Raw genomic sequence first — 26,148 nt, forward strand, 5'->3', positions numbered from 1 at the left:
AGCAGTGTACTGTTTGGACAGTCTAGCGAAGTCTAATTATTAATCTGTTAATTTTAAAATAACCCTTGAGTAGTATTTGTTTAATCCTTTTAGGCTCTAGTGTCTCTTAATGGCTTTATACTGTATAATGAGTAGAATTATTGCTGGTGTTAATATGAATGTGTTTATACTGTCCAATAACCTACTTTATTTCTGTTTAAAATCTAGCTCCAGTGAGTGATGATGATGTTGTTTCAGATGAGGTGGAGATCCATCCTACCACAACAGTGTGTTCTGCTGGTGATATGTCTCCTAATTAATTTGGAAGCAGTGCCTATAGACGTAGACAAGACAAAAGTGCAAGGGGAGCCCCATGTAGAAGGAGCTAAAATAGAAACCCCAGTAAGTAAATGAAAGGTATTTTATTAATACTTTGTACTGATTGGCAGTATTTTTATCCATTAACAAGCTCATTGATTTTTTTTTTTTTTTTTTTAATCTTGAGATTTGTCCATGACTGGTCCTCTGAGGTGCTCTAATAAATAATATTTAACTTTGTTGGTGCTGTACTCCAGTGGGAAGCTAGTGGTATTTCACCTTTCCATATAGTGTGTTCATATTCAGGGTTCAATAACTAGTTCAGATCTGTTGCTCTCTGATGTGGTAGGGCTGGGGAGGTAGCAGTGGCAATGCCAAAGCTCCTGCTGGGAGGAATTGCCTATTGCACAACTCCTCCCAGCTAACTGTGTCATTAATGGGCTACAAAAGGAAGTTGCTCTCAGTCATCTTGGGCAGGAAGAAAGCTGGAGCTCCACAGAGAATGGAAGAGGGTTAAACCAAGGAAACACTGGATGATTTTCACAAACCATTTTCCTAGTAGCAAAATGCAATGAATAGCCATGTCAAATAATGATCACTGTGACAATGTTTGCCAAAGTGCAAAATGGAGATGCTAGGAAACAAAGTGCATGTAAGAGCGTTCAGTTATTACACAATAATATTGCTGTTCAGAGCACCAAGTGAAGTCCTGCTGCTGAACATGAACTCTTGGAAGGGGGCAGTTCTGTATCCACACGGTTCAGCTCTAGCGGGCTAGATTCCTCTGGATTATTTGCCCCAACCTCACAGGGGAAAACACAATGGACATTAATATAGCCTGATGCCAGGGCAGTTCATATGGGGATGCCAAGCCTGGGACAAAATCACCTAGAGAGGCTCCCCCTTAACATATTTATATAGGCAGGGGGCCCTGATCCATTTCTATCAATCTGCAGACTTCCCCGTCCCCTGTAATTGGGAGTCAGCAGTGCTGTTCTTTCCCAGTGCAATTAATTCCTACACCCTAACTTTCCCAAATCCCCACCTCCAGACCTCAAGAGCAAGGGACCTGCAGAGTACAGTACACAGTGCACCATCCTCCCAATTAATCCCTCTCCTCCCCCCCCCAATACTGCTGTCTGCCCATGAAGCATTCACATGCCTAATTCACCCCTTTCCTCAAAGACAGATTTCATTCTCAACAATCTGCCACCAACCATGCATGACTCTCAAACTGTAACACACTCCAGCAGGCATCTATTTCAAAACTCCTTTTGTCTAATGGAGTTGTGATTGACTTATCTATAGTTAAATTAACTTACTGTGGAGTGAGTTCACACTAGGGATGTTAGAGTTTAACAGTGTAACTGATAAGCTGATGTTTATTGGTATCTGTCAAACTCAGCTTCTGGGGAGGTGGCTTTACTATGGGAAGGCAGCAAAGCATCCTCCCCTGGAGCAAGGCAAGCAAGGGCTGGCAGCACCATTCCCGGGGAGGCTTTGCTGCAGTATAAAAATAGGCTTTATACTTCAGAGCTTGCAGTGCATGTAATCACTGAGAATTATTTAGTGTTTACACGGTTACCATATTAAACCATTTTTAACATCCCTAGTTCACACTATCGCAATGAAGACAATGATTCATCCAGACATTTAGTACCTCCCTCTCAGAAGTACAGTAGGGAACAGGTTTGGGAGCTTGTGTAAATGATAATTGTGCAAACCAACAAAAGCAAAGAAATTCATATCGTGTTACCGATATACTGAATCAGTGTATTATGCTCAGTATTACTCAGATGTGGGATTAGATTAAATCCTTTCATTTATATGAAAGTGAAAACATTAGGAGGCATTTTTTTTTTTCTAATCTCAAACTTTTTTCCTAAAGGATACTGGGCTTTATTATGATGAATATCTCAAGCAAGTGATAGATGTCCTAGAAACAGATAAACATTTCAGAGAGAAACTTCAAACTGCTGATATAGAGGAAATAAAGGTATGTGCAAAGATCAACCAAAACTAATCAAGACAAGGGTAGACAGCTACATATCAATAATAATTTGAGGTGTTAGCATGTTTATATTTTTCCATGCCTCTTAATTTTATTTAATATTGCTTTTCTCATTAGATTGTACACTTTTTAAATTACTCTTTAAAGAGATCTTTATCTCTGCAGTTACAGGACAGATGTCCTGTTTTCTAAAGATATTGTACCATATCAGTCTCCCAAGAAGTTGTAATTTGCTACCTAATTACTAATAGAACAATTATATGCAGATAACCTGCTTCTGGGAAACAGTTATTCACTGTATCCTGCAAAATGGAAAGCAAAGCCTTAAGAATTCTTTGAAATTCAAAATGAACAGCATAGTGTTCACTAGTTCTTAGCATTGCTCTCACTTTGTTGCCTGCCAACTAATTCAAAGTACTAGTGAGCCAACAGCAGAGGCTTTTCTGCCTGCTCAGGTGGAAGCAATGTGCCACATATACATTTAATGACATGAAAGAGTGGAGGAGGGAGAGAAACACAAAAAAGCCTGACCTTGAAGACACTAGGAGTTGAGGACAACACACTGCTTTCAAGTTTTGTGCTAAAGTGATAGTATTTGGGAAGAATAAAAAAGATTAAACTGTGGTTCTCTTCTTTTCTCAGCACTCCTACTTCAGGTACCATGCCAAGCATGGTCTTGGTGCTCTCCCTTCTCCTGCTGTTACTTACCACCTTAGGTCATATTCACTCCTCCTCTGCCCTTCCCCAATCCTGAGGCCCAGATGGATGCTTCACATTCTATTATGAGTGCTGGATTTGGGTAGCGAGGGAGGAAACCTGGCCTGCAAATGCATGGTGAGACTGGGGATCGGAGAGCTCCAAGTTTCTATTTGTCTTGCATTCCCTTTGATGCAAAGCTCTGATGCTGCTGCTGGAGCAGGGGTGGGCAATAAGTGGCCTGCGGACCAGATGTGGGTTGCCAAAGTTAGCGCCTGGTGGGCCGCCAGCACTAAATTTACACAAACATCTGCAGGAATGGCCAATGGGAGCTGAGGGAAGCTATGCAGGCCGGACCACTGCTTCCCACAGCTCCCATTGGTTGGGAATGGTGAACCATGGCCAATGGGAGCTGCACCTGCAGATATACAGGTAAATAAAGTGTCTGGCAGCCCACCAGGGTCTAATCCTGGCAAACGGCATCTGGTCCACGAGCAACTTATTGCCCAGCCCTATCCTAGATTCTGATGGCTCTTGGCTCCGCTCCATTCCTTGCACAGTCCCTGGAGATTGGTAACAATCCTCAGATGCATTCTTATAGCACCCTCAGGTGGCTGCTTTTGTGCTGATTCTTCCCTATAGCTGTTACAGTCTTCAGCAAGAGAGTGGTGCCCACATTGCTATGTTGGTCTGCAGGTCTCTGTGGATCACATGATGAGAATAGCTGTTCTACAGCATGGTCACTTTCTATACAGATACATAGCTCTACTTCAGGGGTCTGATTTAATTATGGTATTTGGAACATCAACTTTAAAAAAAAAAAAAAAAAAGGCAGTTTAAACAGTCTTTCAGTACCTTGCCCTGACTTCCATTTTCATAAATTTACAAAGTCAATATTTTCTCCGAGCAATGTTTGAGATATTTATGGTTTTTATAAGATCTTCAGAATGGGCGGTGACTACCATGAGTGGAGTCTTACAACCCACATCTGGTGGGTATCTGAAAACTACAACATGTTTGTCTTTATAGATCATTGTTTATTTTAACAGAGTGGAAAGCTAAGCAAAGAGCTAGACTTAGTAAGCCATCATGTGAGAACAAGGTTGGATGAACTGAAAAGACAAGAAGTGGCAAGGTTAAGGATGCTAATTAAAGCTAAAATGGATTCCTTTCAAGGTAAGAATACAAAGTATAATTCAGAGAGAATTAACAGATGGGTGCCTAGAATTCGCCATTTTTGATCTCACTGGTGCTAATCAGCAGTATTGATTAAACTGAGTTGGAATGGTAAGAAGGTTCCCTTTTCATACTCCTCAGATGGAAGATATAGGGAATTGGCCTTCTAGGAAACTGGGGAGAAGAGAAGCAACTGATTCTGACAATGGGACTTTTAGATGCTTTTATAACTGTTTCTCAGACAATGATTTCCCCTAACGTCTCACTGTCCACATCCTTCACTGTAGTCTAGCAGCTTGGCTGGGTTGAATTTAATCAGTTAAACTGTTTAGAGATTTCCCCCAAGTACAAAACAACATGAGCTAGTCACTTAGCTCAACATTTAGACGTCCATGGTGCCTACGTTTCCACTGGTGGACATGAACTCAGCTACCTAACTCCTGATGCAGCTCAGCTCCCTGTTGCATGCCTAAGACCCAGTATGATTCTTAAACTGTTCCCTGCCTGTCTTTCCTGCTGGGCCTGATCCAATAAGACAAGCTCAGAGGATGCATCACCTGCGCAAAAGACAGCATGGGAGATCAGATCAGGAATTAGTGTGTGGGATTAGGGCACCCACAGAGTGCTGTAAGAGACCAGTTTTCACCTCCTCTTTGTGCCTTATTTGGAGCAGGGACTTGAACTTGGGGCTCTACGCACCCAGGAGAATCCCCTAAGACTGGCATTCACAGGGACAGACAGAGAAAGATAGATGCTGAAGCCTGATGGCTTAGATATTCACCTGGGATGCAGGAAACCCATGTTCCACTACCTGCTCCATTGAACCATTGGGTTGTTGTTTATAACAGATTGGGGTCATGTCCACAGCTACCTGCCCTCGAGAAAGAGAAAGGATTGACTTGACCTGAGCTCCAGGAGCAGCTGTGTGGCACCAAGCAGAGATAGGTGCCTTGCTACCTTTGAAAGGTGTTACCCCTCTCCTTGACGTTTCCTACTGGTTAGCTTAGGTAGCACTCTGCTCAGCATGCGCTGGCTTATATGAATACCATCTTTAGGAACCTAACGGTCCCCATGCATGGTACAGGGAGCCTGGGTGCCTTACTTGGGGGTGAGAATACCCTTGGGTGCCAGGGAACCTAAAAATTAGGTAATAGAGATGTAGCCGTGTTAGTCTGGTCTTGCTGAAACAAAGGACAGGACTATGCAGCATTTTAAAGACTAGCAAGATGGTTTATTAGGTGATGAGCTTTTGTGGGCCAGACCCACTTCCTCAGATCAAATTGTGGAAGAAAATTGGCATGACCATATATATCAAAGGGATACAATTAAAAAAAAAAAAGTGAACACATAACATTGACAAATCAGATTTTAGAACAGAGGGGAAGAGGGTGGGGGGGGGGAGGTTAGTGTCTGAGATAATCTCATAGACACTCACCTCCCCTCTGTTCTAAAATCTGATTTGTCAATTTTGTGTGTGCACTTTTTTTTATTGTATCCCTTTGGTATATATGATTGTGCCAATTTTCTTCCACAATTTGATCTGAGGAAGTGGGTCTGGCCCACGAAAGCTCATCACCTAATAAACCATCTTGTTAGACTTTACAGTGCTTCATAGTCCTGTCTTTTGTAAAAATTAAGTGTTAAACACCTTTGTCTCTTTGTGGATTTAGAACAATCATTTTTTTAAAAGGTGTTAACTGGTTTTTATAACTGGCTCAAAAGTGGCTCTCTTTCTTTGAAACTTCTCTGCCGAAATTAATTTTAGGCTTATGAGAAACTCCGCTCAAAGGATAATATTTTGTTGTTGCAGTCCTAAGCACCATGAACAGGGTTTTGGAATGAAAGTTCTCTCATCCATAATTATAGTATTGTTAATGCTACACTGCAATCTACACTCAGTAGGTCTTTATATTTAGAAAAAAAGTACCCAAGTTTCCAGCAAGTACAGTTACTGTCAATTTGCTTGGCAGGAGGTGTTGCCTCCTTACCTTGCCCAACACTGCACAATTTAATTCTAACATGCAACATATAAAGTTAAAAAAAAAGACCAGAAAGACTTGATGAAAACCTTTTACTGTAGGTATCTTTCTGAAAAAAATTGTATTCACAAGCACAGAATTTCTGGTGATGACTTGCAAGATCTGCTAACAATATTTTCCAAAATGTTCTGGTTAGTTTAAATAAAATTGCTGTGTAATTTTTCTGTGCAGATTTCAATGTTATAGGGGCCTGATCCAGTTACTCATCAAGTCAGTGGAAAGACTCGCAGTGACTTCAGTGGGCAGTGAATCAATCTAAACTTGTATTCTTATACCACAGTGGCACTAAAATACTGACAGTTTAGTATTGTGGGGAAGGTGGGCAGATTGAGGGAATTGTGTAATGTCAGGAAAAAGCCAAATATCTTTGGATAAGGACTGTATTTATTCTGCTTTTTCCAATGGTGGACTAGTCACTAGGCCAACAAAGCCCATGTTCAAGTGCCCTGGCCAAGTGTGAGACCCTGGAAAATGGGTGCCCCCTCACCCTGACCCACTCTGCCCACCTGGTGCTTCTGCTGGGGAGCCCCCATAGCCTAACCCTATTCCCCACTTCAGTGCTGGCAGAGTTAGGCAAGCCTCCATTCTCAAACCTCACTTCCCTACGGGCACACTGGGAAGGGGTAGAACGGGTGAGGAGTGACTCCCACTTTGTTTAGCCTAGGGGATGCACAAAACACTCATCTGCCCCTGCCTCCAATGGAGCCTTGATCTCCGATTGCAGCATTTCTTGTATTTAGATCTCTAACTTTAGGTTTGAAAAATTTGACCAGTGTATCTAATTTTAGATTCCCAATTTTTGGAAGTGTTGAACATGCACAAATTCCACTGAAGTCAATAAGAACTGCAGGTGCCCTGCCAGGCAGTGCCATGCTAAGCATCCAGATGCCTAAGCTCCCTCCTGCACAAATCATCATAGGCACCCATCACCAACAGCAAGCTTACATTGCCATACTCCATGCATTGCTGTAGCCCATCTGGTGAAGACCTGCTCTGCAGACAGAAGAGTTGTTTCCCTCATCATAATTAGTTCACCTTCAGGAGAGTCAGAAGCAGTGTTGGTGGGAATATGTCGTCTCCTGCCCACATAGCACCAGTGTAACTGATGTCACTTATAGAGGATGCAGTGTTACAGCAGCTTAGTCAGTAGCGTTGACTAGCCATAAGAGAGGAGTTGCAGCAGAGAATCCCAAGTAAAAGGAGGCACTGTCTTGGGTGCCTAAGGCCCGCTTACCTTTTGGCATTGTGGCATCTCCCACTGGCTGTTTTAGTGGAGGCACCACCTAGTGACTGGCTTTTGTGAATTCCATTCTGAGGAGCTACTCTTTGTTCATTGTATAGAGAGCTTAGGTGCTGAACTCAGGCTGAGTCCCAGTGATTTGCTAGGCTCCTAAATTCCTTTGTAAATTTATCCCTTAACCCCTAGACATTGAGACTCATGCACATGTTTTAGGCACCACTACAATCCACAAGGCTCCCTGTTGGTTCCCACCAAACGCCATCGGCGTCTAAACTCACTCAGTGCTTGTTGTCTGAATAAGAGCTCCCTGGATGCTTATATTTCTGCTTCCAGGCATGCACACTGCCCTTGGGTACCTAAAGTGCATTGTAATACACGAATCAGTAGAAGATAAACATTCACCCATTTACTGTGTGGTAGGGCTAGATTGGGTAGGTATGCCCAGAGATTGCCTTCCAGATTGGATTCCAGTTGTGGTTATGGTGGTGCTAATACTGTCCAGGTAACTTTGGGCCCACTGTCTCACCTAGCATGTGGGAAATACGGGTTCCATTCCCACCTCAGATGCAGCAACTAGAACAGGGCACTATTGGACTCTTGAGTTACATCTACACAGCAACATTATTTTGAAATATCTAGCATTATTTCAAAATAACTTAGTCTGCATCTATACAGCAGGCAGTTATGTCGAAATAATGTCAAAATACTGTCATGCTGGAGGACTTCTTACTCCAATTCCTGTAATCCTTACTGCATGAGGAATAAGGGAAGTCAGAGGAAGAGTGCTCTATTTTGAAATGTGCTGTATTGCTAAATAAGCTATTTTGAAATAAGCGACACAGTTGATGTAGCTCAATTTGTGTATCTTATTTCAGATTAAGCCCTGCTGTGTAGATGCATCCTGGATCTCTTACCCTGCCAAATCACCTAATCCTAATCACCAAGCTCTCTCTGGCCCAGCAACTAATATTTCTGGAGTCAGACAGCTGAGGTAGACACCTCACTCCACACACAACTGTCAGAAGAGGAAGAGGTGATGGTCTTATACCTTTTAGCCCTATGTCTAGAGCACTCGCCTGGGACGTGAGAGACTCGGCTTCAATTCCCCCACTTAAAGGAGCAGTGAACAGAAGATTTGCATAGGGATCTTCTACTCCTCTGAGGGTGCTAACCAGGGCATTCTGATGTGGGCTCTTTCAGTCTCTCCTGTTGAAGCTGTTCCACTGTGCATAAGGAAGGGTTTCCAGCTGGGGAGTGCAAACAGAGCTAGGTTCCTTCCTGCAACTAGATTCAGGTGCCTATCTCCAAGAGTGGACTGGTTTAATACACCCCGTCTCATCAGTATTTCCAACTGGCTAGTTTAGATGGGGAGCTGCCTTGCATGCTAGCTTTAAAAACAAAACCCACCACATTTTTAAGTGCCTATCTTTCCCCATTTACTGTATAGGGACTCTAGGTGCTCAACTCAGGCTTTTTGGATCAGTGTTGTCCGTGACTTGAGGTTCAGCATTGGCATGCTTTACATGCTCACAATGCCAAAATCCCTTTGTGGCACTGAGCCTTTGTGCCTGCTGGGAATTAGTGGAGCATATGGCCCTTTAGGTATTCCCTATCCTTCCTCTGCCACCCTTAATCATGCTGACTTTACAGTATCTTGGGATTTCCTGAGATGCCCTGTCAGGGTATCTTTCTGGGGGCTTTGCGCTGTCACTGGGGGTATGTCTACACTACCCCGCTAGTTCGAACTAGTGGGGTAATGTAGGCATACCGCACTTGCAAATGAAGCCCGGGATTTGAATTTCCCGGGCTTCATTTGCATAAGCGGGGAGCCGCCATTTTTAAAACCCCGCTGGTTCGAACCCCGTGCAGCATGGCTACACGGGGCACGAACTAGGTAGTTCGAACTAGGCTTCCTAGTTCGAACTACCGTTACTCCTCATTCCTAGTTCCATCTACCTAGTTCGTGCCCCGTGTAGCCGCGCTGCACGGGGTTCGAGCCAGCGGGGTTTTAAAAATGGCGGCTCCCTGCTTATGCAAATGAAGCCTGGGAAATTCAAATCCCGGGCTTCATTTGCAAGTGCGGTATGCCTACATTACCCTTCTAGTTCGAACTAGGAGGGTAGTGTAGACATACCCTGGGAGAGTGAGGAAAATCCAGGATTAATAAAGGTCTTAGCATTAATTTGGGATAGACGTGTTACTCTCAAGTCTAGCCCTACAAGATCTTGAGCCTTAAAACTCTCATTCAGAACAGAATATTTCCTGTGCTACACATCAGATTAGTCTAGAGAGAGTTCAACAGTTGTGTATATGTGGATACAAGGACATATTTTTCTGACAGTATGCCTGAAAAAGTAGTGTCTGTTTTTAGCTGCTTGAAGATTTGTTAGCAGTGGTCCTGGAAAAGATAAATTAGCACACATCTGAAGTAGTCAGGCCTTTTTTGTGTGTGTGTGAAGGAACCACATAGGCATAAGAGTTCACATAATCATGCATATTAACTATATGCAAAATCTAATTCCATACACACAATGCATCTTTAGTAAGGCTTTGATAGTTTCTGTAACATGGAAAAAAGTCAGGGTCTCTTAACGACTCATTATTTAATGGGATATTACCCAATTCCTATGCTGTACATACAGAATCCACGTATTACTTTATGCATCATGTGGAATGCAGTTTGTCACAATGCTATCACCATTACATATATAGTATCTGTATAACTTGAGTTACTCTCTGCCTCAGTTGCCCAGCTGTAAAATGTGAGTGATAGTACTTCCCAACTTCAGAGGAAAGATACAATAAAAATGTGAGCTGCTTATACAGGTTATACCTCTCTAGTTCAGCACCCTCCGAACCTGACTGGTGTTGAACTAGGGATGTTAAATATTGATTAATTGAATAGTCAAGTAACCTCATTAATTCTTATCAGTTACACGATTATTCTGTAGTCCCTGAGGGCAGGGCCAGCAGCCAGTGCGCTTGGGCTCCACTCCCAAGGAGCCCCCTGCCACTCTGTACTGCTACCTCTGTACCAGCTCCCGTCGTGGACGGGCTGCCTGTCACCCTGTGCTGCTGCCTCTGATAAAGGGGCAGCAGTGCGGGGTGGCAGGAGCCCCTGTTTAGGCAGGGATCTGAGCTCCCAGACCCAGCATGAGCCACAACTGAGCCACGCTGCCTGCCCACCTGGTTCCTAATAAACTTTAAATACAGGGCCGCAGCGGAGTTAGGTCCTGAACCCGTTGCAGGTCAGTACTGAGCCAGGCTGCTGGCCAGCCTGCTAAAAAATTTACAGTGGGAAGGAGAGGGTGGGAAATGCATGTAGTCTGTAGCATTAACCTATAAGCTTTTGCTTATCATTTAATTGACTACACTATTACATCCCTATGTAGAACCAGGGAATTTGCTGAACTATAGTAGGTCAATATTGCCTAGCAGTATTACCAAACAATTCTACTGCTTACTGGGCTCTTAGACATTTAGGCGTAAATTAGAGCTAAGTAACAGCACAGAACACTGAGAGCCAGGAATGGTGGCTGTAAACAAACTTCGTGACCACAAGAAACTTGGCCACTCCCAGATAAGTGTGCATCTGGCTAACTAAAATCATGCCAGACCATGGATGTTGCTGGACCAGAGTGTGCTGGACTAGAGAGGTTCAACCTGTACTACAGTAATAAGGTACTCACATGTCCCTAAACAGATGTATTTTTACACTATTTCATTTTTAAATTATCAAACAATAACCTTTTGTCTGTAACTAGCAGGGATATGGAACATTAAATTTTAATTCTGCATTTTAAAAATGCTTTATAACAGTCATTCATCAGAGAATGCATTTAGGAACAAGTTATGATCTGACAGTGGAGGAATGGTAGTTAAAATATGCACTGGCCACAGTTTGCTGGCCTTTGATGATTTAAAAAAGAAAATAGTACAGATGTGAGAAGACTAGCTTACTAAAGGGTAACAAGTTGAAGGAAAATTTGTCCTGCAGTCTCCTACATAGATCAAACATTTCCTTGGGCGGGGGAAGGGAGGGAGAAGTAGGGGGAGGGAAGCCATTCTGACAAGATGCCCAATTTTTAAAAAAAACAAACAAACCTAATAGCCTTCTAGAATCACTGGACATAACGGTCATATCTGTCTTAACAGAATGGATGTGTCCAAGGTATTAATGGTCTAGAGTATTGTATGGTTGTAGTGACAAATCATAGTACCATTTGAAAAACTCTGGCAGCATAGAAGTGTTTGATGCTGTTACAGTACTTGCATGCTTTATATCACTGGAAATGGCCTCTACAGAGGGGAGGGAGAAATGTTTGCAGCCTCTTAATTGGACACAGGACTGTCTTCACACTGCCTTGTAGTTAGTTCAAAAGGAATCTGAACTGCTACTATTCTGATTTGGTATTGTTTCACATTCACTTTGGGCCGATATAGGTGACTTTGCAAGGTGTAAGGCAGGGGTGGAGACCTCTTCTTGGGTTAGGGGCCACTGACTCACAGGGGAAAAAAATCAGTCGGGGGCCGCACACATGTGAGAAGCAAATCCTGTCACTGACATGGTCCCTAACTGAGAAGGAGAAAGACACACCCCACATTCTGCCCATAGTGGGGCAGCAGGCTCCCCAGTGCTGTGGTGGAGTCCTGAGCCCTAGGACCTGAGGTTCCCCACCCTGATATAAGGCATCAAGAAATCAGCTCTATAAAGTTAGTTTAGCTGGATGATGTTGGTCAACAATTTGGCACTCCAACTGAGTCCATCACAATTGTAGAATCACCTGCTTTATTTGTTTTACCAGTTGTTTGCATGAATTAGAAGTAGTGCAGTGTCTCCTCTTAATTGTGAAGCTTGAAATGCTTGTGAAACCTGCTTTGGTTTCTGCATGTTGTAGAAGGAGTGCTGTCCAAATTGCTAGAGCAGGAGGGGAACCTTTTTATGCTTAGGAGCCATTGGCCCACAGAAAAATCACTCACTGACCTGGCTCCCAATGAGAAGCACAACCCCCTCCCCCCCAAATCCTGTCTAGAAGGAGAGTACTGAGGCTCAGGGTGGCGGGAGCTGGCACTCATGCTACATACTTGCAGCAGGGTGGGGGTTCCAGCCTGCACCATAGAGACTTGCTGCAGATGGATCAAACTAAGTGGAGGGCCAGATTCATCACCCCTGTCCTAGAGGCTCAATGAACCTCACCAATCTTCCTTAAGTAACACTAATCTAGAAATGTTGCTTTTCTTTAATCAATTGCAAATAACTATCCAGTCCCCAAGGTGCCTCAAATATTCGCATATCACAAGCTTGTGCTTGAAAGCTTTTAACTTCCAGAACTCTTTCAAACTTGTTTGATGTTTTATGTTCAAAATAATGTTTTAAAAACATTTTTTACCTTGTTCTTTCAGACACTGGCATAGACCATCAAGCTCTCCTTAAACAGTTTGAACATCTCAACCACCACAATCCTGACACGTTTGAATCAAAAGATTTAGATATGTTGATCAAAGCAGTAAGTGTTACATATATAATATTGTAGATGTTCACTTGCTATGATTGACCGTGTATTTCTCTGCAGTGAAAGCAAATCCTTTTACTTTATCTATGCCAATTTTATGTAAATATAACCAGATCTTAATTTTTAAGGAACTTGGGTCCATTGTACATTGGAAAACTTCTATACCATTGGCAGGTGTTTGCCACAAAAGCTGTTAATTTTTCAGGTAGCATCCTCTAAACAGTCTCATTCTTGTGTGAAAGTGAGCAGCTGTGGGAACAGAACATGACTTGTCAAGGGCATATAAATTCAGTGCAGTTTTGACAGATGCACATTATGCCTGTAGACTATTTTAAACTGTATTTTATACCTAAATGACTTTAAGCTTGTCACATGATGACTTTTTAAAGTGAGATAACAATTGCCCTTCTCAAAATGGCCATATAGATTTTTGGACCTGCCTTATGTATGGCTAGGGTGACCATCCATTCCATTTTTACCAGGACTGTCCCTTATTTAAGACTTCTTCACGGCATCCCGACTTTAAAAAAAAAAAAAAAAAAAAAAAAAAGGTACATTGTCTTGTATTTACCCTGCAGTGTGGCAGGGAAAGAGGGGTAGCTGCCAGCATTCTGGGCTTCAGCGGCTGAAGCCTCAAGTACCGATGGCTGCCCTCCCCACCCTGCATGCTGCAGGGATGAACTACATCCCTGCAGCGGGTCAGAGTGGGTGTGGAGACACCAGCACTCGGAGCTTCAGCTGCTGGGGCCCCAAGTGCTGGCAGCTCCCTCCTGCAGCACTGAAGCCCTGAGTGCCAGCATCTCCCCTTACCCCCGCCCCCTGCAGGGCTGAAGCTCCGAGCGCCAGCAGTTGCACCCTCCCACCATTGTGGGGCTGAAGCCTTGAGCGCTGGTGGCTTCCCACCTCACCTTCCTGCTGCAGGACTGAAGCCCTGAGTGCTTGTGGCTTCTGCCTCCCCACCAGGACTTAAGCCCCGAGCACCAGCAGCAGCACCTCCTCCCCTTTGGGAGCTCTGCAACTCCTTCCCCCTCCTCCCCCCCAGCCCGGTATCCCGTATTCATCATAGGGAAATATGGTCACCCTATGTATGGCAAGTTGCAATGCCACACCACCACTCAATTTCAGATATCAATATTAAAAGTTGCTTAATGGGCACTTACTGAACAATAGGTATGGTAGAAATTAAGTAAATATCAATCTCATATGTGGTTCTTGCTCAGCTGACACATCAGTGAGCTGCAGTTTGGCTTTTTTCCAATAGTGAAAAATTGGGTATAGATGGCAATTTCTTCTTAATTGCTTTGATAAACATGGGACATTTTGGAAATGAATTCTAAATAACTGGAAAGGTAGCATCATAATATGAATATCCTTTAGGGGACAGCATGAGACTGCCAAACTTCCTTTAATACCATTAAATACATTAACATAAAACCCTGAAAACTAACCAGCTGCAAACTGTTTTCAAGCATAAGCAAGTCTACATTAACTACTAGCCCCCATAAAGGTATATCTAGACTAGCATGTGGTCTTGTTTTAACTCAAGTTAATTAGCAATTAGCTCACATTAATTCACGTATCTTTAAATTCTAGGTCATCTAATCTAGTCCCTTGCACTCATCACAGGACTAGTACTACCTAAACCATTCCTGACACATCACTTTATATATTTGTTCATTAAACAGCAAGGTAAACCATAGACATTTGTATCCTGGAATAAACACCAGCAGTGATAACACTAGCATTTGCTATTTTAAGTGGATCATAATAAAGCACTCATTCTGGAGTAAATGTCCAACATGAAGCTAAATAGGTATTAGGAAATAATTCTGAATATAGATGAGCCTCAACATAAACCTCCAAATATTATCCATTTTCACTCATAGTATTTAAAGTGAGCTATAGTTACAGATTAAGAGTTAGATTGCAGAGTTGCCATAAACCCTGGGTAATGGACAATCTGACCTTAAAGTCTACGACTTTCCAGAAGGAACCATTATGACCATCTAGTCTGACCACCTGCACATCACAGGCCACAGAACCTGACCCACCCACTTCTGCAGTAGGCCTATAATCTCTGGCTGAGTTACTGAAGTCCTTAAATCTTGATATAAAGACTTCAAGTTACAGGAAATCCACTACTTACTCTAGATCATACCAGCAAGTGACCCCTCCCCCATGCTACAGAGGAGGGCCAATCTGACCTGGGGGGAATGCTTTCCCATCCCTAAATATGGCAATCATTTAGACCCTGAGCATGTGGGCAAGATCTACCAACCAGACACCTGGGAAAGGACTATCTGTAATAACTCAGAGCCCTCCCCATCTAGTGCCTCATTTTCAGCCATTGGAGTTACTTGCTATTGGCAATTGTTGATAGGCCATCTGCCATTATAAGCAGTCTCATCATACCATCTCCATAAATGTATCAAGCTCAGCCTAGAAACAAGTTAGGTCTTTGCCCCTCATTACTTCTTTTAGAAAGCTGTTCCAGCACTTCATTCTTCTGATGGTTAGAAAGCTCTGTCTCATTTCAAGCCTATACTTGCCAATGGCCAGTTTATATCCATTTGTTCTTGTATCAACATTAGCCCTTAGGTTAAAATAATTAATCTCCTTCCCATGTGTTATATCCTGTGCCCCCCTACCACCACTTAGCTCCTGAGAGGAAGTGCACTGTGCTGACCTTAAGCTGGATGCATCTTCACAGGGAGAATGGAGTCAAAACTATGCCAATTCTCCAGTCTTTGCTCATCTGTTGGGATGGAGAGTAATGGCCCAGTGTAAAGGCCTATACAGAAGAGCAAAGATGCCTTACTACCCCCTCTTACCAATGCATGGGTGAAGAATGCAATTCAGTGGATTCCAAGAACATTACATCGAAGACACGGATTGGTTTTGCTGAACAGGTGTGGGGGGAGGAGGAAACAGATATTACACGGCATTTTGTTGAAAGAGGATGCCCAATTAGTTTACTTTGTGTTTGGTAAAGCAATGGAAATATGGCCAGGCATTCACACTTTAAAGCAATACAGTCTTCTTAACATAAGCATGTTTTTACTTGCAGGCTACAAGTGACCTGGAAAACTATGACAAGACACGCCATGATGAATTTAAGAAATATGAGATGATGAAGGAACATGAAAGGAGAGAATATTTAAGAACACTGGATGAGGAGAAGAGACATGAGGAGGAAGCCAAATATGAGGAAATGAAGAAAAAGCATGGCGATCACCCCAAAGTGAATCATCCTGTAAGGATACAGTATTGACACATTTCTTACTCTGCAAGAGAAATCACAGAGCAAAGGCTTAAAATAGGCCTGGATAACACCTTGTTCATTCACAAATGATCAGCATTAAAATGGGGAATAGAGACTAATACTCTGAGGATAGGATTTTTTAAAAAATCGTAAACTCTGCTTCTCATTGAAATCAGTGAGGCTTTTATCACCATGTTCAATGGAAGCAAAGAGAAACCTATGCTGAGCACTTTAGAAAATCCCACTCTACTGCCTGTAATCTTTGCTGTGTTTGGTACACAGTTATGTGATATACTGGCAAAATGCTAGCACATAAAACAGATTATTCAGGATTAACTTTGCCCCGCTCATGCTTACCCTGCAAATCCCCATATTACAGCTCCCTTCCCTCTGGGCAAGAAGATTGAAATTCACTTGTTCAGAACTTGTATTTAGAGTGATTCCAGGTGTTCCTTTTCCCCAGAGGCTGAGCATGCCACTCCATGGCACTCTCAACCCCCCTGTCTTGTGACAATGTAGAACCTGACTTAGACCACACTGAAAACAACAGAAAGAGACTGCCATTGATTTCTGTGGCGTTTGGATCAGACCTATAAAACAGGGCCATTTTGAAGGTTTTTGAAAAGCCTTTTTGAGCAACTTTAACTCCAAATTAGTGCAATAAAATGACATACCCTTACTTTGAATGATTTCTATTTGTAACCAATCTACAGGGAAGCAAAGACCAACTGAAAGAGGTGTGGGAGGAGTCGGATGGGCTGGATCCTAATGACTTTGATCCAAAGACGTTTTTCAAGTTACATGGTAAGAGATTAGATTTAGTTTAAAAGATACAAGTCAAGTGATTCTCAATAGAAGATAACTCTTTCCAAGCAAAAGGATCATGCAAGAAAGAGTCTGGTCACACAAGCTATTTGGATGAAACCCAAAGGACAGAAGAGCGAATCAGCAGTCTTTTCCAGTTCAAACTGTTCATGCAAGAGCGATTAGCACCACAATGAGTACATGTATTATTGAACTGCTGCACACTCAAATGGAACAATATAAACATTCACTATATTAATCTTGAAAAATCTCAAGTATCTCCAACAGGAGTGTATTAATGATATGTGGCAGTAGGTTTCAGAGAAGAAGCCCACTTCTCTGTCTCTTTCCAGAGACAGTAAGATGACTGGCACTCTGTTTATTGAATGAGAGTGAGATGGTGTAATGGTCCTTCTGTGGTGAAGCAGCTAAATGATTAAAGTTATGGGTTTGCAATGCTGCTTAAAATTGAACACCCTATTAAGATCACAGGCAAAGTTTATACCTCTCTGCTACTATTTCAGGTTCTGGCTGTAGAAACCAAAAATATTAGAGGCAGTTTTATTTAAAGGACCATGACGGTCATTGTCTGGTGGGATAATGTGCTCTACGGCAGCTGATTTCTAAAGTGCATTATGTGTCCTTACTTGTGCAGCTGGATGTGCCTGGCATTGTGCTAATAGTTTAATGAAGGGCTGAACAAGTGGCGAAAACTAGGTTTGGTTTTGAGACATAGTTCACAAGGGGGAAAAATGCATAAGCTGAAACTCATGCCAGCTCCAGCTGACGCAAGGTAGTTCTGAACTGAATGTCTGACCTTTTAACATCCTGGTTTAGGAGTATATTAAATTCCTATGCAATTCCACCCTGCTTCACATTCAAAAAAGTATGAGATTTTGTTTCTCTCTAGGAATCTAAGTAGAGCAGTATTGCTTCTTCTTTTTGGTCAGTTTTACCAGAACAGAAATAGCCAGCTTTTGCCATTGAAAATAAACATACAAGTTCTCTGATGCAACTAATTTACAATAATATATAAACATTTATTTGAATTAGACTAGACCAGTGGTCCCCAACCTTTTGAGGTTGTCGGGCGCCAGGGGGCGTGGCCGTTCGCCCGCCGGGCGCCAGAGGGCGGGGACACTTGCGCGCCCGGGGGCGGCTCCCCCCCCATAGCCACTTGCCCGGGGGCGCGCCCCCCCCCATAGCCACTTGCCCGGGGCCGGGGCCCCCCCCATAGCCATGCGCCCGGGGGGCCGGGGCCCCCCGCAAACACCCCGCAAGCGCCGCGCGCCCGGGGCCGGCGCTTCCCCCTCCCCCCTGCAAGCGCCGCGCGCCCGGGGCCGGCGCTTCCCCCTTCCCCACTGCAAGCGCCGCGCGCCCGGGGCCGGCGCTTCCCCCTTCCCCACTGCAAGCGCCGCGGGGCCGGGGCCGGGCCCCCCCCCCATAGCCACGCGCCCGGGGCCGGCGCTTCCCCCTCCCCCTGCCGGCACTCCCCCCCCCCCCCGCAAGCGCCGCGCACCCGGGGCCGACGCTTCCCGCAAGCGTCGCGCCATGTGCCCGGGGCCAGGCCAGCCCCGAGCACCTGGCGGGCGCATGCACCGTGTTGGGGACCACAGGACTAGACAGTCTCTCAACCATTAAAGTATCATGGATGGTCATATAGCATGAATAAGGCTAAGATTTGTGGTTATTTGTAATTTAAAAAAGTCACAGACAATACAGAAATTCACAGAGCCTGTGATCTGTCTGTAACTTTACTAAAAATAACTGGAGTCAGAGCTAGGTAGGGAGGAGGAATAGAGTGTCACAGAATCATAGAATAATAGGACTGGAAGGGACCTCGAGAGGTCATCGAGTCCAGCCCTCCGCCCTCAAGGCAGGACCAAGCTCCGTCTACACCATCCCTGACAGATGTCTATCTAACCAGTTCTTAAATATCTCCAGAGAGGGAGATTCCACCACCTCCCTTGGCAATTTATTCCAATATTTGACCACCCTGACAGTTAGGAATTTTTTCCTGATATCCAATCTAAACCTCCCCTGCTGCACTTTAAGCCCATTACTCCTTGTCCTGTCCTCAGTAACCAAGAGGAACAAATTTTCTCCTTCCTCCTTGTGACACCCTTTTAGATATTTGAAAACCGCTATCATGTCCCCCCTTAATCTTCTTTTTTTCCAAACTAAACAAGCCCAGTTCATGAAGCCTGGCTTCATAGGTCATGTTCTCTAAACCTTTAATCATTCTTGTCGCTCTTCTCTGTACCCTTTCCAATTTCTCCACATCTTTCTTGAAATGTGGCGCCCAGAACTGGACACAGTACTCCAGCTGAGGCCTAACTAGTGCAGAGTAGAGCGGCAGAATGACTTCACGAGTTTTGCTTACAACACACCTGTTGATAAAACCTAGAATCATATTTGCTTTTTTTGCAACAGCATCACACTGTTGACTCATATTCAACTTGTGGTCCACTATGACCCCTAGATCCCTTTCCGCCATGCTCCTTCCTAGACAGTCGCTTCCCATCTTGTATGTATGGAACTGATTGTTCCTTCCTAAGTGGAGCACTTTGCATTTCTCTTTATTAAACCTCATCCTGTTTACCTCTGACCATTTCTCTAACTTGCTACGGTCATTTTGAATTATGTCCCTATCCTCCAAAGAAGTCGCAACCCCACCCAGTTTGGTATCATCTGCAAACTTAATAAGCGTACTCTCTATCCCAATATCTACGTCATTGATGAATATATTGAACAGTACGGGTCCCAAAACAGACCCTTGCGGAACTCCACTTGTTATCCCTTTCCAGCAGGATTTAGCACCGTTAACAACAACTCTCTGACTACGGTTATCCAGCCAATTATGCACCCACCTTATCGTGGCCCTATCTAAGTTATATTTGCCTAGTTTATCAATAAGAATATCATGCGAGACCGTATCAAATGCCTTACTAAAGTCTAGGTATATAACATCCACCGCTTCTCCCTTATCCACAAGGCTCGTTATCCTATCAAAGAAAGCTATCAGATTAGTATGGCATGACTTGTTCTTCACAAACCCATGCTGGCTATTCCCTATCACTTTATTACCTTCCAAGTGTTTGCATACGATTTCCTTAATTACCTGCTCCATTATCTTCCCTGGGACTGACGTTAAACTGACCAGTCTGTAGTTTCCTGGGTTGTTCTTATTCCCCTTTTTATAGATGGGCACAATATTTGCTCTTTTCCAGTCTTCTGGACTCTCCCCTGTCTGCCATGATTTTTCAAAAATCATAGCTAAAGGCTCAGATACCTCCTCTATCAGCTCCTTGAGTATCCTGGGATGCATTTCATCGGGACCTGGTGACTTGCTGACATCTAACTTTCCTAAGTGATTTTTAACTTGTTCTTTGTGTATCCTATCTTCTAAACTTACCCTCTCTCTGCTTGTATTCACTATGTTAGGCACACCTCCAGACTTCTCGGTGAAGACCGAAACAAAGAAGTCATTGAGCATCTCCGCCATTTCCAAGTTTCCTGTTACTGCTTCTCCCTCCTCACTGAGCAGTGGGCCTACCCTGTCCTTGGTCTTCCTCTTGCTTTTAATGTATTTATAAAAGGTCTTCTTGTTTCCTTTTATGCCTGTAGCTAGTTTGATCTCATTTTGTGCCTTTGCCTTTCTAATCTTGCCCCTGCATTCCCGTGTTGCCTGCCTATATTCATCCTTTGTTATTTGTCCTAGTTTCCATTTTTATATGACTCCTTTTTTATTTTGAGATCATGCAAGATCTCCTTGTTAAGCCAAGCTGGTCTTTTGCCATATTTTCTATCTTTCCTACACAGCGGAATTGTTTGCTTTTGGGCCCTTAACAACGTCCCTTTGAAATACTTCCAACTCTCCTCAGTTGTTTTTCCCTTCAGTCTTGCTTCCCATGGGACCTTACCTACAAGTTCTTCTTCGAGTGGCCCCGTGGGTGCTCCACTCTAGGTGTCGGGTCCGTCCCGGCGCCACTGATCGGAAGATTTCAGAGCCATACCGGGCCGGGCCGCGCATGCTCCCTGCGCTGCTGGTCGTTCGCGCCCTTTCCAACGATCGCGGCTCGGCCCCCCCGCCAGTTCCTCTCAACCGTCCTCGGTTGCTGACGGAAACTGCGATCTCTCTTCGGTCGCTTGCCTTTTTCTCTGGAAAAAAAAAAAAAAAAACCACTAGTCTGTAAATAGTTTGACCTTTACTGTTAGTTAGTTAGTTAGTTATTAGTCTTTGTTTAGTTAGTTAAAAAGGAAACAGAAGAGCTTTAGTCAGTTGCGCGCTGAAGCGCTTTCCTGGTCAGTTTCACTGCCATGTCCGGATCACCCGGCTTTAAGCGGTGCGGACAATGTAAGGAGGCAATGCCTGCTTCTGATGGGCATACTCTCTGTTTTCGTTGCTTGGGGGAGTCTCATGTCCCAAGCAAGTGTGCCCACTGCTCTAAACTAACTAAAAAGCCTCCCCTGCCCGCTCCCTGCCAGCGGTCCCTCTCCCTCCGGTGAATCAGGGAGACCGGGGATCGGAGAACAGCCGCTCTGCGGCTAAGTCAATTTCGCAGTTGTTCTTCCCTTCAGTCTTGCTTCCCATGGGACCTTACCTACAAGTTCTCTGAGCTTATCAAAATCTGCCTTCCTGAAATCCATTACCTCAGTTGTGCTGGTCTCCCTTCTACCTTTCCTTAAGATCATGAACTCTATTATTTCATGATCACTGTCCCCTATACTGTCTTCCACTTTCAAGTTCTCAACTAGTTCCTCCCTATTTGTTAAAACCAAATCCAGAACAGCTTCTCCTCTGGTAGCTTTTTCAACCTTCTGAAACAGAAAGTTGTCTCCAATGCAGTCCAGAAACTTATTGGATAGCCTGTGCCCCACTGTGTTAGTTTCCCAACATATGTCTGGATAGTTGAAGTCCCCCATCACCACCAAATCTTGAGCTTTGGATAGTTTTGTTAATTGTTTAAAAAAGGCCTCATCCACCTCTTCCACCTGGCTAGGTGGCCTGTAGTAGACTCCTAGGATGATATCACCCTCGTTTTTTACCCCTTTTAGCTTAACCCAGAGACTCTCTACACAGCTATCTCCTACGTTCATCTCCACTTCAGTCCAAGTGTGTACATTTTTAATATACAAGGGAATACATAAGGAATGGAGTCTCCTAGGGGGGACAGACAGGCAGATCTCCCACCACCGATGTGGCAAGGTCTGGATCCAGCCCTGTCAAGACCAGACCGCAGCTCTGAGAAATCCTAAGGATTTCAATATCTGTTGCAGCCACCAGGCAGGAGTGTGTGGCCCCAGCTGCAGACCCCAGCACAAGCTGAAGGGCTGGGATGCACCCAGGGGCACAGCCAGAGGTGATACGCAACCCTGGCTCTGAAGTTGGGAGACGGGGCGCACAGCCCTGGCTGCAGTCCTACCAAACTCCAGCTGCAATTGTGGGAGCACAGCACATGGCCTTGGAACACTTTGATGGGGTGGGGTGCATGGGCCTGGCTGTAGGTCCCAGCAAAACTGCAGGCTGGGGCACATGACTGGTCCCCATTTCAGCCCCTGGTGGGAGCTGTGAGATTGGGACACAATGAGTGACGCAGTCACAGGGAACACACAGCCTCCATTCCTGAGCTGGCCACAGCTGTTGGACAAGGGTGTACAGTCTGAACACACCTCTTCTCCCCCATCCCTAAGTTGCAGGGCATGGCCTGCTGGGTCCTGGTTCCAGCCATGCAGCCCTAGTTGCAGAGCAGTGGGCCACAGTCCCATCTCCAGCCCCAGCTGCTGACAGCTGCAGTTGAAGAAGTTACAGATGTCTGGTGAAGTACAGAATCCTGGACTACTGTGACCCCCGTGACTACCATCACAGCCTGAAGCATGAGTTACTGATCCACAGTTAAATATTTTGTACATTTCCTTTTTGCATGCCTTTCCAAGCTCATTCTAAACTGGGTCCAATGGAATATTGTTATATTCACCAACAGAACTCTAGAATTTGCTTGGAAAAGCTTCCATACAGTTAGCCAAACTTCTCCAGATTCAGCTACCTTTTCTCATGTTGAGCAATATCTTAGTGAGAGAATAGCCTGGGTATCCTTATTTTATGTTTTAACCAATGAACACCAACACCACACAAACTGCCCCCAAAATTAAATCTGTGTTTATCCAAAAGACTCTAGGAAATCACTAGAACTTATTACTTGTAGCTAAGGGTCTGTTTACACAGAGCAGGAGTGAAGACTGCTGTGCACAGTCAGGATCTACACAGATTCCTGTAAAGGTTCCCACATACACTTTAGCATAGCTCTGTTTTGAAACGTACTGTGTTAAAGCACACTAAGGAACATTGCAAAGAGATTATAGTGTATAGAATAAGAAAGTCTTGAGAATACCAATTTTTGGACTTCTACGTGAAATTTGAAAATAATAAATCCCACAAAAGACACGGGGCCTAGAGTAGCCTCATTATGACCTGTTAGTATCAGTTTCTTTTAATTTTAGATGTTTTAGTCGCCAGAAATCTAGTGCAGATCAACCCCAGCCTGATTTAATGTTAAGTGGAATAATCTCCAAGTCATATTCTGTACCCAACATTTTATTAGGTACAGAGGTTAATCCATTCTAGACTCTATGCTGGCATCTGCTTATTTGACCCACTGTGAACTACTTTATTCATAATTTTCTGTATTTACATTATCAACTCTTATACTTTTATAGATGTCAATAATGATGGCTTCTTGGATGAGCAAGAATTAGAGGCCCTGTTTACTAAAGAGGTAAAAAGGAGACTATTTCAGATCATTCAATGCGTTGATGCTTTCCCTGTCTTTCTAAATGGACATTTAGGGTGCGTCTACACTGCACCACAGCTTGAAATAAGATAAGCAATTTGCATAGCTCAAATTGCATATCTTATTTCAATATTATTTCACTTATTTTGAAATAAATCACTATTCTGAAACGTCCCTTACTCCTCATGGAATGAGGTTTACAGGGACGTCGAATAGCAAGCCCGTTATATTTCGAAATAATGGGTGCGCTCAAAAGACACGGAATAGCTATTTCAGGATACCTCCAGTATCCCAAAATAGCACTGCCATGCAGACATAGCCTTATTTATTTTATTTTGATTTAGACTATGAACAAGAACATTCATCTCCAGGTCTGAGTGACCTCGACACATTAAAATTATTCAATACACCATTGAGTGAGAGAAACAAAGGGTTAGTGATTAAGGTAGAAGGCAGTTCAAATATCTTGCTCTGCCACAGATTCTCTTTTGTGATTTGGGATAAAGTCACTTAGGTCCAGAAAATTCTCAAAAGTATTTAGGTGCTTGACTGCCATCGATTTCAAAGGAAGTTTGGTACCTAAGTAAGTTTGAGGACCTGGGCCTTACTCCCTCTTCTGTGAAAATAGGGGATGTTGCTACTTGTCTACAGGATGTGAGGATATATACATCGGTGATAGACACTACTGTGAGGAGCGCCATCATGCTGAGTTCAAGTAGAATAAATAGACTTTTGGTTTTTCAGCATGTCTTGTCTCAGAACAAGACATTTTAAACTGCTTAATTAAAAAAAAGCCATTTGTGTCCCTACCATGAGCCAGTTAGAAGACATGGGCCTGATAACATAACCTCAGAGTTAACAAATTCCGTTTATTCTGAACCGAATTTGAAAGTGCAGAGCCCTCACAGAAAGCACCTTGCCTGTAGCCTCCTCTGTCATACCAGTAGGGTTCCAGTATGGCACAGGGAGATAGTCTTTAGATGGGTATGTGCCAACACTTACTGCTTTGTAAATTAAAGTCATAACCTGAAAAATCCGTCCCAAAATTAAAGGTAGCCAATGCAGATTAAGGAACTCAGAACAACAGTACACACACAAGATACCACTTAAATGCCTACTGGATTCAGCGCCAGATTTATGCCCAGGACCTGCAATTGACTTTATATGGTCATATCTCTGTGCCCACATGGTGGTCCATTGAAGTCAGTTGGGCTCCTCACCTGCACTAAGGCAGTCACTGGATCAGCGTCTAGATTTCCCTATGAATTTAAAGTATAAGCCTACGTAGCAGACATTACAGGACTCCACTTGAAATAGCACCAGGCTTCACTGTATGCCATTGAAAGTCTCATATTCTGCTTAAAAAATCATGCTAAAATAAGTTGCTTTACCTAAAGCAATCATTTCCCATTGGATTTACTGTCTGTAGTGCCTCCGCTAAATGTAGTGCAAAAGCATATCAGTATCAGGACTGGTTCAAATTGGCCAAGTTTTGTTTTTAAAGCAATATTTTACATAGTCTCAAATGGGCTGTATTCTGAATAAGCAGCCCTTTCTTCCAGCTAATTTTTATTTCATGTATTTTCAGCTGGAGAAAGTATATGACCCCAAAAATGAAGAGGATGACATGGTGGAAATGGAAGAAGAAAGGCTAAGAATGAGAGAGCATGTTATGAATGAGGTGTGGTCTGAAGGTTAACAGAGTTGGCCAAATCCTGCTCTGTTGTACCTGTGCAATCCTATTGAAGTCAGCAAGATTGCCCAGGTACAGCAGAGGGAAATGTTGCCCATTTTACTGCTTCACAGTACTGCTTCACAGGCATACAATAATTCAAAGTACACAATGCTGCAATGCCAGGCAATATCTTGTCCTCTCTCAGAAAAGAAGCTAGATGGCTGAAACTGCTTGGAAAAATCCATATTCTCACTTATACGGAGTTCCAGAAGAATCGTGCTTGGAATAGACGTGGAGAGCTCTACATATGTCCCAGGATCCACTGATATTTCCTGTATATCCTGGGGCCTGGAGTAGCACAGGGCTGTCCTCTGGGCTGCTCCCTTAGCCGGCCTGTTAGGTCTCTCAAAACAGCTACATGTGCAAACAGCAATTGTGTCAGTGCCTTCTTACATGTATCCAGCCCTTCCCCCACTTCCACAAGGAGTCTGATCTGAGAGCGATGAGTGCCAACATTCATTCTTACAGACACTACCCATGAGTGTTGAGGTGGGAAGAGTTGAGGTGCTAGATTAGTCAGAGGGAGGACCAGAAGAGGTTATTCTGGGGCCATTCAACTGGTTTCCTGCTACTTTAATTTCCTC

The 26,148-nt window shown here is 43.8% G+C and overlaps 1 protein-coding gene across 8 annotated transcripts in view; it reads left to right on the forward strand.

The window, feature by feature from the left end:
• NUCB2 (nucleobindin 2) overlaps positions 1-26,148 on the forward strand; it is a 57,334-nt gene that overhangs the window by 12,398 nt on the left and 18,788 nt on the right. For 7 of the 8 annotated variants that reach the window (XM_075928072.2, XM_075928070.2, XM_075928073.2 and 4 more), the window contains 8 exons: positions 208-381; positions 2,186-2,293; positions 4,054-4,180; positions 12,863-12,966; positions 16,040-16,225; positions 16,948-17,038; positions 23,756-23,814; positions 25,418-25,510. In XM_075928072.2, coding sequence (XP_075784187.1) covers positions 220-381; positions 2,186-2,293; positions 4,054-4,180; positions 12,863-12,966; positions 16,040-16,225; positions 16,948-17,038; positions 23,756-23,814; positions 25,418-25,510 — 930 coding nt within the window. In that variant the 5' untranslated portion in view covers positions 208-219. The remainder of the gene's footprint in view (positions 1-207; positions 382-2,185; positions 2,294-4,053; positions 4,181-12,862; positions 12,967-16,039; positions 16,226-16,947; positions 17,039-23,755; positions 23,815-25,417; positions 25,511-26,148) is intronic. The other variant, XM_075928074.2, reaches the window with a different exon arrangement.

The sequence above is a fragment of the Pelodiscus sinensis genome, chromosome 5 (genome assembly GCF_052426305.1).
Source record: "Pelodiscus sinensis isolate ZL-2025 chromosome 5, ASM5242630v1, whole genome shotgun sequence".
In the NCBI taxonomy this organism is placed as follows: Eukaryota; Metazoa; Chordata; order Testudines; family Trionychidae; genus Pelodiscus; species Pelodiscus sinensis.